Source organism: Bombyx mandarina, chromosome 23, assembly GCF_030267445.1.
Source record: "Bombyx mandarina strain Sakado chromosome 23, ASM3026744v2".
Taxonomy (NCBI): Eukaryota; Metazoa; Arthropoda; class Insecta; order Lepidoptera; family Bombycidae; genus Bombyx; species Bombyx mandarina.
Genome location: NC_143229.1, coordinates 3,787,768 through 3,799,904, shown reverse-complemented (window position 1 = coordinate 3,799,904; position 12,137 = coordinate 3,787,768). Strand labels below are relative to the sequence as shown.

The 12,137-nt window shown below is 44.3% G+C and overlaps 1 protein-coding gene across 7 annotated transcripts in view; it reads right to left on the bottom strand.

Moving 5' to 3' along the window:
• Positions 1 to 12,137, bottom strand: part of LOC114250999 (5'-3' exonuclease PLD3) — a 73,455-nt gene that overhangs the window by 37,256 nt on the left and 24,062 nt on the right. For 2 of the 7 annotated variants that reach the window (XM_028185142.2, XM_028185144.2), the window contains exons 2-3: positions 1,173 to 1,285; positions 312 to 476 (exon numbers count right to left, since the gene is read on the bottom strand). In XM_028185142.2, the coding sequence (XP_028040943.2) occupies positions 312 to 476; positions 1,173 to 1,285 (278 nt within the window). Of the gene's footprint in view, positions 1 to 311; positions 477 to 1,172; positions 1,286 to 1,350; positions 1,376 to 1,482; positions 1,672 to 1,702; positions 1,873 to 11,272; positions 11,429 to 12,137 lie in introns of those variants that run through there. The other 5 variants (XM_089737415.1, XM_028185143.2, XM_089737416.1 and 2 more) reach the window with 5 other exon arrangements.

The window sequence follows — 12,137 nt, the reverse complement described above, 5'->3', positions numbered from 1 at the left end:
TTTCAAATTAGGTACTCTCCGACTTAATTTTCTTGTGAAGCTCATATGTTCATAACATATACTGAGATCTTAGAACTTATGTCTCAAGGTGGGTGGCGCATTTACGTTGTAGATGTCTATGGGCTCCAGTAACCACTTAACACCAGGTGGGCTGTGAGCTCGTCCCCCATCTAAGCAATAAAAAAAAACATAAATTATGTTCACAGATGCTCACATTTGCCAGCTTATTACACTGTAAATATGCACTGTTATTTTCATTTTCTAGTAAATATACTTAAGCACTACAAGACTGTTGTTTTTATCTCACTTACCTACACTCATCTGAGCAATGCAAACTAACCGGTGCATTTGCGGTGTTCAAATGCATGGCGTTCTGTTGGTCCAACAAGGGAACGAGGACAACCAAAACTATTAAAATAATAACTATTGAGACGGGTATGCAGGATGGTCTGCACCATATACTCCGTTTTCTCCTCCTGTTTGAATAATAATACATAATTATTATAGTTATATTAGAAAACATAGATTACAGTTGTATGAAGTATTACTGTGATAATTCTCCCAGGATCATAGGAAATTATAGAAAATTCGTTTTCTGTAGTTCGTTTTCTTGCCTTTGCATTATATGGCCTGGCCTGCCTATGCCTGTGAGTGAGGGTGAGTGTTCACCATTGCTCATGGACTTCAGTAGACTCCTCAAACCTCATTTAAATGTCATTAAGCAGAATAAAAACCATAATGATCACTACAAAGTGAAACAGTATGTGAAAAAAAAAATTCTGGAAGTGCATTATGAATGAAAGCTATAGTTCTAGGCAGGGTAAATGAACAATATTAGTTGCAGTGTTAAACAGTTTCTCAGAGTACTCTATGTGAGCATATCCAATTCTTTTATCACTACCCAGAGTGCAGCTAGCCTGTAGTATTAATTTTTTAGGTTTAGACACTTCATAAATGAATAGAGATCTAGATGTGGCTTGTCATTGCTCCTCTCCATGAATGGTGGCGACTACTTATGGTGAGTAATGTTATTTATTTTCAAAAGCAATTCAATTAAATTGAAATTCATTAATATTCCAAGTTTACTTAATTATAGTAATATCCATCAATAACATAACTATAGTCAACATGACTCGTTTTAGTATCAACATCAATCATTAATTAATACTTACTTGTCATTATAGCTGTTTCCATTTTCATCTCTCATCATGAATATTTGTTCCCACTGTTCCAGCTCTTCATCAGAGGATGATGCGTTCCCCACACTCCCTGACTCTAAGACGGTCTGTAACAAAAAAAAAACATTAAATTCACATTTATCTGCCTGTGTACAATTAAGTTTGAAATTACCAGAGTATGAGTATTAAATTAAATTTATCTATTAAAACAACGCGGCTGGGGAAAATATAATATTTCTTTTTTATAAATTCACATATTTCAATTTAATTAATATATCACTTGGACATGTTATAATAAACGTACCTAACGTTATCACATTCGTTTTGTCTGAGTAGATTTGTTATTACATTTAAGTTGAAAGATAAATATCATTGCTATTTATAAGCACTCTTGTTTTTATTATTAATGAAATTCCTTCTTCTTCAATTCTGCTCCTCATATCTGAGGATCGTGACTATCTCAATCCATGAGTTTCGCCCTGACGATGTTGTATGTATGTTTGTAAACAAATAAAAATTCTTACCTACCTTTAAATATCTTAAACAACCCTTCATAATATGAGTTAAATTATCCATTGTTAAATTATGTTATTATTGTGTTTAAGTAATGAAGTTTCGTCTACGTAATTAATGTTTTAGTGTACATACATAATAATACATACATTTAGGGCTGTAAATAAAAATCGTGAATTTTAGAACTTTTTTTAAATTTTTATTTGACCTTTGGGTTATCGACTTTTTAGCCTATCTTAATTGTTCAATTAATCTATAAATGAAATGATAGTGAACGCCGTTATACGCACTTCGTGCAAAAACTGTTGCTTAAGTTTCAATCTATTTTTTACTTTCGTTTCCGAGATATTTGAAAATTGCTACATATCTAAAGAAAACCGTAATGTTATGCTGAATTTAAAGTTTTAAAAAACTATGTGCACTCATAGTAGTACTAGCTAGATGGCGATAGTTGTTTTCTGACATTCCCGATCCTGCGGACAGAATGGAAAGCAGTCGACGTCGCCCAAAACACGTCATCTCAGATCCTCCCGATCCACTAACGGTGCTTTTAGGTACTTCAAGCACCGGTCACCGTTCTCGTCGAACCCGTCGCTTGCGACGAAGGGCTCGACGAGTAAATTAACTCTCAGACACAGCCCACTGAGTTTCTCGCCGGATCTTCTCAGTGAGTCGCGTTTCCGATCCGTTGGTAGATTCTGCGAAGCACGGCTCTTGCTAGGGTTCGTGTTAGCAACGTCATCAGGTTTGAGCCCCGTGAGCTCACCTACAAACGTTAGGGTTACGCTGAAATAGCCCCTAAGGCTATCAGCTTAGGTAGGAAAAAAAAAAAGGTTTTCTGAATCACGTTATAACTTTGATATTCACTTATGTTAATAATGTAGTTGTTGACGAAGGCGAGCGTCACCTCAAACGTGAGCTGATGAGCTGAAAGAAAGCAAATGAACTCGGCGGACGGATGAGCGGACACGAAAGGGGAGGTAGGAAAGCGGGACTTACTTGGAGGCCGATGCTGGCACTACCACGGTCGTAGTAGTGTTCCTCTGCGATAGGTGGCACATACACCTTTACACCGGTTAACACTCAACTTTTTACTTAGTAACGAAAGGCGCGCGCGCACAATTTACTCAATATCGAACGAGCGTATATCCGCGTGCCGTCATATACTGCGCAGCTATGAGAGGTACGGGGTGCGGACGGGCGACGGTACCCGAGTCGAGCCGGACATTTACGAACGTCGCGCTGTCGCGCGAACATCCTGGGCAGGCCGGGGCTGAACTTCTTCATGTGCTGAATCCAACCGCAGCCTGGCTAACTTGAACACAGGTCTCCGCAGACTTCCATGGCTCGTGTCCAGATCCATGACTCTGATGCCATCCTTGCCGGGTAACGTGTGGATAATCCTTCCAAGTTTTCACTGCAGCGGGGGCTGATTGTCCTCTTTGATGAGGACGAGCTCTTCAACTTGAGGAGGTGAGGATGTGGAAAGCCATTTGGAGCGGGTTTGGAGGGTATGGAGGTAGGATTTGGTCCACAGAGTCCAAAAACGCTGAGAGAGAGCTTGGATGAGCTGAAAACGTTTAAGAGCTGATAATGGCCTATCATCAAAAGATGGCTCAGGGAGAGCGATGAGTGGACGGTCAATAAGAAAGTGGCCAGCTGTTAGTGGCTCAAAATCGGAGAGATCTGACGAAAGTGGGCAGAGAGGTCTAGAATTAAGTACTGCCTCGACTAGAGTTAAAAGTGTGGAAAATTCTTCATACGTGAGGTGCTGTTCACCTATAACATGATAAAGTAAATTCTTAGTGCTCTTGACCGCAATTTCGTGAAGGCCCCCGAAACAGGGTCCCGCGGGTGGTTGGAGCAGCCAAGGTATGTGCTGATTAACGAGCCTATGCGTGATTGTGTCATTATTTTGCGCGAGAAAATCTTGTACCTCAATGAGCTAAGAATAGCTCCTACATAATTTGTGCCACAGTCAGAACGGATAAGAGTAGGAGTACCGCGACGCGACACAAACCGTTGCATTGCAGCAGGAAACGCTTTAGTGCTGAGTGAGGAAACGAGTTCCAAGTGAACCGCCTTGGTAGATAAACAAACGAAGATACAAAAGTATGCCTTCATGAGTTTGGCGTTACGTAAAGTACAAGATTTAATGAGAAACGGGCCAGCAAAATCTGTAGAGACCTGACTAAATACTGGCTGGGGTGTGACCCTGTCTGCGGGCAAATAAGCCATCAACGGAGCTCTGGCCTGAGCGCGATATCGAAAATATCTAATGCATTTGTACACGCGATGCCTGATGACACGACGTACTGAGAGTATCCACGAACTGCTGACGGAGAATAGCGTGTAATGTGTCAGCCCCAGGATAACAGTTTATTCTGTGATAGTGGTCTATGATGAGATCAATTAGTGGGCTAGAGCTGGGCAGAACGAGAGGATGCTGAGCATCGTATCTTATTGGCGCATGAGTGAGGCGACCACCAACTCTCAAGAAATCATCTTTCATCAAGGGTGAAAGACGCTGAGGTCGAACGGCACAAATCTTGTCTGCCTGAAGACGGTAAATATCTTCCGCAAACTAATTGTGCTGAACAGAACGAACCCAGAATAACAGAGCATCTCTACGTTCTCCAACTGTCAAGGGACCAGAGCGCCTATCAGTTAAGTTGTGTCTACAATTGAAAATAAAGCGTTTTATGCAGCTGTCACTCCAACGAGCTTGTCGAGAGAACTGAATCGAGTAAGCAAGTCAAGGTCGAGGTCAGGAACTGCTATATGAACTGGTACTTTCTTGGGCTTCAGACCTGGTAATGCATGGTGGCCTACAGCAGGAGGCATTTTGGGCCAGGTGACAGGAGGCTCTTTCAGCCAGCTAGGAGCCCAACAAAGATCATAAGCTGATAGTGACTGGGCAGACATTCCCCTACTCGCATAGTCTGCAGGGTTCAGGTTTGTAGGAACATGTTTCCATGTGGAGGTGATTGGATTGGATGTTATATTGACAACCCTGTTAGCTTCAAAGACCTGAAGTCTACGAGGAGGTGTGTTTAGCCATGCTAGGACTATGGTACTGTCTGACCAGCATATGTGTTGCTTTATGGTGATATGGAACAACAACTGAGTCGAGACACGTATTACAAGCTGTGTTAAGAGACTTGCAGCAGATAACTCCATCTTGGGGATGGTAAGATGATTTTTAATGGGTGCGACTCGTGATTTAGCAGTTACGAGGTATACGTTGACACATTTGTGCTCATCGAGCTCATGGAGATAAATAACGGCAGCAAAACCTGCCTCTGAGGCGTCTGCGAACCCGTGAAGCGAGTAAGTAGACTTAAGTTTGTTTGTACAAATATGGCGAGACAAACGAAGGGTTGATAATTGGGGCAGATCTTGTGATAAGCGGTTCCATTCTGTCTGCACTTCAACAGGGGTGGGTTCGTCCCATTCCAACTTTAGAAGCCACAGCTTTTGTAGGAGAAGCTTTGTGCGGAAGATAATAGGAGTAACCCAACCGTTAGGGTCATAAAGAGTGGCGACTGTGCTGAGGATTGAGCGTTTGGGAATTTGTTTTATTGAGGAGAGAGAAATACGATAAGATAGCTCATCCGATTGAGGAATCCACTGTATACCTAATACTTTTATGGAGTTGGAGTCTGGGCTAATGTCAAAGTCCTTGGGCATGTCACACTGATCATTGAAAAATCTTTCGAGAAGCTGAGGGCAGCTTGAGGTCCATTTACTGAGCTGAAAACCACCTAAGGCTAGTAAGTTAATCAAGTCGTTTTGGAGAGCTTGAGCCTTTACTACAGAATCGTAACCAGTGAAAATATCATCGACGAATATGAACTTGCGCAGCACTTGAGCAGCTGCAGGATAGCGATGACCTTCAACACCGGTTTTTTTTTTTTTTTCCACAGGAGAAAATCGCCGGCACGGCGGGTGGGGTATGTGGGAGCTGAACCTCACTAAAAACTCCTGCCACTCACAGCCGGCGCCCTACCCCGGACCGGGTGGGAACCCAGTCGGAGCTATTGAGACGGCGGGACATGGTTTACGCAGAGCATATTACATCCATCCCGCCGTCCCCCAGACGCCGGACCGGCGGCCGCCAGCGACACGACCGCCGGTTCCCTCGGTCGACGGGCCAACAGCCCGCATTGATGGCGCCGCGCTACACCTTCCCGGAGCGGTCGGGGGAACGCGGCTTATCACGCCTCCCCACGCCTAGGCTCCTTCCCGCACAAAACGGGTGGAGCCCGAAGCTCTTAGGGGGCCGGGTTACGGACGAGACCCCGGTCCCGACCCCCTGCTCGGTGGCGGCAGATTTCTGCGTAGTGAGGAGAGCTTTGCCTCACTCGTCTCGCCGCCTCCTTCTGCGAGATGGTGCACTAGCAGAAGTCGAGCATAGCCTTCCAGGACTCGTCACCGCCAAGCATCGACGCCATGACGCCAGACAGCGACAAGTCCGGTCCTATCTTTGCGACCAGGACACGGCGCTGCACCTCCCAAGCGGGGCAGACAGCGAGCGTATGCTCCGCCGTGTCCAGGTCGTGTCCACAATGATGGCACCTCGTCGTCGGCTCAGCTACTATCCGGTGCAGATACTTCCCGAAGCATCCGTGCCCAGTCAGCACCTGCACCAGACGGAAGGTGGGGCGTCCTCGGCCACGATTCACCCAGTCATCAAAGACTGGGTAAACCGCCTCGACGGTCCGTAGACCCCACGTGGAGTTGGCCAACCGCCTCGACCACGATTCGAGCACGGACCGCCGAGAATGGGCCTTCCGCGCCCGCAGCTCACTTTTGGAGGGACGCACCACGCCCAGAGCACGAAGCTCGCTGCGCCACCGATAGTCGGCAGCTAGCGACTCCGCCTCCAGCTCCCATGGTGGCGTCCCCGCCAACACACACGCCGCCTCAAAGGAGACGGTGCGATATCCACGGATGACCCTGATAGCAACGGTGCGCTGCGGCCGGCGCAGGAACCCAGCCATAGCGGCCCGGTTGCGTGGCTCAGCCCATACAGGCGCACCGTACAGGGCCATCGATCGCACCACCCCCGCGTAGAGACAGCCTGATCTGGCCCCCCGATATTCGGGAGCAGTCGGCTCAAAGAACCGGCTGTCCTCATCAATCGGGGGACCAGCTCCGCAAAGTGAGCACGAAAAGCCCACCGGCTGTCCAACACGAGGCCGAGGTACCTCAACTGCACCCCGACCCCTATTCGGACGCCTCCAACCACGATGTGGGCGTTGACAGGTGGCACTCTCCGTGGCCCGTGAAACCACAAGGCCTCGGATTTACTGAGCGCCACGTCGAGGCCCAGTTCATCATCCGCTAATTGGTTTAAAGTGCGTATAGCATGATATGGGCTTGATCGTAGCCCGTATGTAACAGTGCTTAAGCCAGTTTAAGACATATGTAAACAGGGGCTGATCTGCCGAAGAGCGCCAGAGAATGAGCTGGTAACGCCTCTGATCGGGATGTATGAGTATAGTTCTGAACATCATACAAATGTCAGCGCTGAAAACTACGGGATGAGTTCTAAAAGACAAGATAATATCGACAATGTACTGTTGAAGAGCCGGACCAGTGTGTAAACAGTCATTTAGGCTGACACCATTAGAGCTTTTACAGCTACCATCAAAAACAGTGCGTAGCTTGTCTGATCCCGACTTGAAGATACCATGATGAGGGATATACAAGTGAGGTTTATGAGCAAAAGTACTCGGGTTGCATGGGGACATGTGACCCAGCTTCTGATAATCTGCCATGAAGTCAATCTATTTCACACGGAGATATGGGTCAGCTTGTAACTTCTTTTCAAGATTAAGAAACCTACGCAATGCTATGGCATGGGTACTTCATAACTCGGGTATATTATGTAAAAGGGGTAAAGTTACCGTATATTGACCTGAGGGTTTACGAGTAGTAGTAGTGCGGAATATTTCTTCACACTGATCTTGCAAAGGGGTAGTTTCAACATGAAGTTGGGGCTCTTCAGATTCCCAGAACTTCTCAAGGCTTTTGCGAATGTCATGTGTAGATACCTCGAGTTCTGGTTGTGCGCTGACAATGTGAGCCGATTCAGTTTTGCGTACAGGAGCAGTATACAAATCGTGTAGGGGTTCTAACGATATAAAATCAAGTATCGTGCCGAAGGCTGTTGGCCTGCCGGGCCCCAATGAGACTTCAGACCCATCTAAAACCTGTCCGAGGATATCCGAGCCTAACAACAGATCAATTGGAGCTGGTGTATGGTATCCTTGATCAGCTAAGGGGATCGTTGACTGGTCTGCCATATGTGCAATATCCTGTACCTTCCCTAAAGACAGATAACCGGTAACATGCTTTAAAATATGAGCTGTAGCCGTTCTCGTAGGTGTTTCACTATGAGTGGGTCGACATACAATTTTGATGGATACCTTGGAGTACTGTGTGTGCTGAGTTCCCACTCCCGAAATTTGTAATGAAGTATTCTTTAGTGGTAGTTGTAAAGTTCGAGCCATGCGTTGAGTAATTAATGTTACCATACTGCCACAATCCAATAAGGCTCGTGCTCTTGGAAATTGACCATGGACATCTGCTATTTCTAGAGTGACAGTAGGCAATAATATGGGTGAATTATGGGGGTTGTGGTTTTCATGTTGTGCTGAAGTTATGGTTTGTGTTGATACCGTGGGACGAGTGTATGTTGTATGGGTGTGCATGAGCTGAGCATATTTCTCTTCCTGGTCGTGTTCTGTGATAGTAGATAGTCATTGGTTCCGGCGCGGTGATCGTGATTGATGTAGCTGACCACGCGAAGAACCATGAGTTTGATACTCTTGGGGTGAGACTGGCCTACCTGCCTCTTTGTAAAACCAGGGCAAATGTGGTGAAGCCAGTTGTGGTGTGTACGATGATCTCAGCGTATGCGAGGTCGCATGTGACGTTCGTGCCTGAGGACAATGAGTAGGGCGCTGCTTAGGCTGCTCCCGTAAATTCAGGGGATGAGGATCAAGGAGATGTGCAGATGTGTTGTTGACTTTTGTATTGCAATATGGACAATATAGGTTGTTATTTTGGGAGAGCTGAGTATGAGCTGAGATCCTCACCATCGAGGATCTCTCAATATAAATCTTCCAGCTTAGATTTATTGGCATCCAATCTAGGTAAGCGAGCAGATAAATCGGCCATGTCATATTTTATTCTGTCCCCAGCCAGTATGGACAAGGCTTTAGTAATGTTATGAATTTTGTTGCTTCTCGAAAAATAGCTGCTTGAGATTTCGACGGCATTGATAAGAATATATATGGACTTAACTAAAACAAGGCGAAGAGAAAAAACAGAGAAGAAAAAAAATGTGTTCTAAAAAAATAAAAATAAAACCAAATGGGGCACCCTGTATACTGAACTTACCCTGTGTAGTGATAATGTAAATGAAAACAATTTATTTATTTTTTCTTTCCCAAAAACCCTTTTTTTTCCTATTGTTCTACACCGAACTATGGCAAAAAATCAAAGTTATGGTTGATTTACTGTTGTAAACTGTACTGTGGCGCGCAAGCACCTAAATGTCGTAAGCGCAGAGATTGTACGTACAAGTATGTAATTACGAAAAAGGTTAAAGTTTAAAATGACACAAATGACGATACGCTCTCACAACAAATGAGAAAAACCATCAATGTTCCACACTTCTAAAAACTCCAAGCAATGTACTAATGAGGTCTATGTGATTAGGAATATAGGTAACCTTTAAATAGGTATAACATTCATTCGATGAGCAGAGACGTTAAGTCCCTACTTATTTACGTTCTTCGTTCGTAACATTTTATTGTTGTGGGTAAAATGGAATTGAGCGATTGTATAATGGGCAGACAATATATACCTACTTTTGCCGTGTTAGTAATTATTATAAACAACGAAATGAAGACATTATTTACTTATGAGTAAAATAATGGGCTGATTATAACCGATTGAAACCTACAAAAGTGAAACCTTCCTTCCTTTGTTTTTTTTGTGGGCGGTTTATATTTCAAAATTTGAGTGGGTTTATGGAGGGCAATGGATTTTATCCAAACGATTTAGGGTTCAAAGCTCGAAGGACCAAAATTGGTGACGCAGGCAAGCGTCACCTCAAACGTGAGCTGATGAGCTGAAAGGGAGCAAATGAACTCGGCGGACGGATGAGCGGACACGAAAGGGGAGGTAGGAAAGCGGGACTTACTTGGAGGTCGATGCTGGCACTACCACGGTCGTAGTAGTGTTCCTCTGCGATGGGTGGTACATACACCTTTACACTGGTTCACACTCAACTTTTTACTTAGTAACGAAAGGCGCGCGCGCACAATTTACTCAATATCGAACGAGCGTATATCCGCGTGCCGTCATATACTGCGCGGTTATGAGAAGTACGGGGTGCGGACGGCTGACGGCACCCGGTTCGAGCCGAACATTTATGAACGTCGCGCTGTCGCGTGAACAGTAGTTTCAAAGTTAATTAAAAGAGCCCTATTATCGTGTCCGCCAGTAACTACATACCCGATCATGCGGACCAAACCGCAAACAGTTGCCGACACCCAAAAAACGTCACTTCGGATTCTCCCAATCCACTATCGGTGCTTTTAGGTTTTCCAAGCACACCGATCTCGTCGAACCTGTCAATTGTGATGAAGAGTTCTTCGTGAAAATTAACCCGCAGACAGCCCACTGAGTATCTATCTTACCGGATCTTCTCAGTGGTACGTAATTCCGATCCGGCGATAGATTTACGAAAACAGTGCCCTTGCGAAGGCTAGTATTAGCAAGTCGCCAGGCTGAACCCCGTGAGCTTGTCTACACATCCGGTGAAACTAGGATAGCCCTTAGAGGTTACTAGCATATGTAAAGAAAAAAACTTATCTCTGCTGGAGAATTTGCGGGTGCAGAATTTTTTTGTGCAAAATTCGTTTGCAGAATGGCAGGAGTTACTGAAATTACTGAAAATGACTGGACAATGACGGACTATCTACAGTTCAAGGTATACCTACCAGTATTCGTGGACTTGGTGAACTGTGAGCGTAACCGTCTTCACCACTCACCGTTTAACATCAGGTGGATGGTGACCTAGTTCAGCGCATTTAAAAAAAGCATCTCCGCTACCCGAGGTACCTCAGACGAAGTAGCAGTCTATTTGTCACGGTCACCCACCCATATCTATTAATCTTTCGAATCTTTTTCTTGTGAAATTATTCGGACAAGCATACTATAGATTAAATCATTGGTTTACATGAAACATATCGACGCTTGAAAGGCAAACGTGACTAAGCGACAATGCGTGAACTTTACAGTAGACTAATTTAAAGTTGAAATATCTGAAGAAAAATCTATTTTAACGAATCGAGCTGTAGGTTTGAAATGATTTTAATAGACCTAGAAATATATCTATTTTTGCGCATCGAATATGGTTATTGCCTATCATTTATGTACAAAGCAGTTATTGTCGCTTAGTCACGTTCGCCTTTCAAGCGTCGATATTATTATCTTTAAGTTTTATTCTCGCACATTAAAAGTTTAATTCGTTTTCTGCATATAGATCCGTAAATGCTTACCATTATACTCCAATTAACAATCCAAAACAGGGCATTGAACAGTAATATAAAACTAGTAAAACTTTGCGATGAGCAAATATTAATGGGATACGCGAATAAGTGCATTTTCGTTAATCCTTCCGTTTTCGAAGCGGGCCAGCGCGTTTGTTGCTCAACTATAACTGGTTACTGCAAAGCAGATGACGTCGCCAACCACTGCACCGCACCGACATTTCAATACTACGGGCGCAATACAAAGCATTCTGCATTCACGGCACGACAACTTGCATTACAACAAAATTTTAATAGTCGTAAACACGTTAGGGCGATTAAAATATAATTATTTGTGAAAAATAACCGTTTTTGTTAGTTTAGTATCTGTTCTATTTCAAAAATAGAAACGCAATATTACTTAAATGCGCCTAGACGGTGCCTAGACAATTCACTTCATTAAAACATATACATATGAAAACCTTCAAAATACTAAGTTTACTTTGGGGAATAGCCCACACAGCATGTCTTGGGTTCAAACGCCACAGATTCCGATGCTTGCGACAAAGAAAAGTTAAATTACCAACAAACTTAGCCACCCCGTGTGAAGTTATAGCTAGTCTACAAATGACTTTAAGAGAAACGAAAAATATATATATAGTAGCGACCCGCCCACGCTTCGCTTCGGAAGCGTTAAATTTTATTATTAACTAGCGACCCGCCCTCGCTTCGCTTTGGGAACGTTAAATTTTGTTATTGATAGCCGAGTCCCGCGATGTTACCTACCCGCGTTTATTGTCGTACCGCGGATGACGTCGCGGGGCGAAGCTAGTCTAAAAAAGTAGCCTAAATTACTCCTTATATAATCAGCTACCTATCAGTGAAAGTCTCGTCA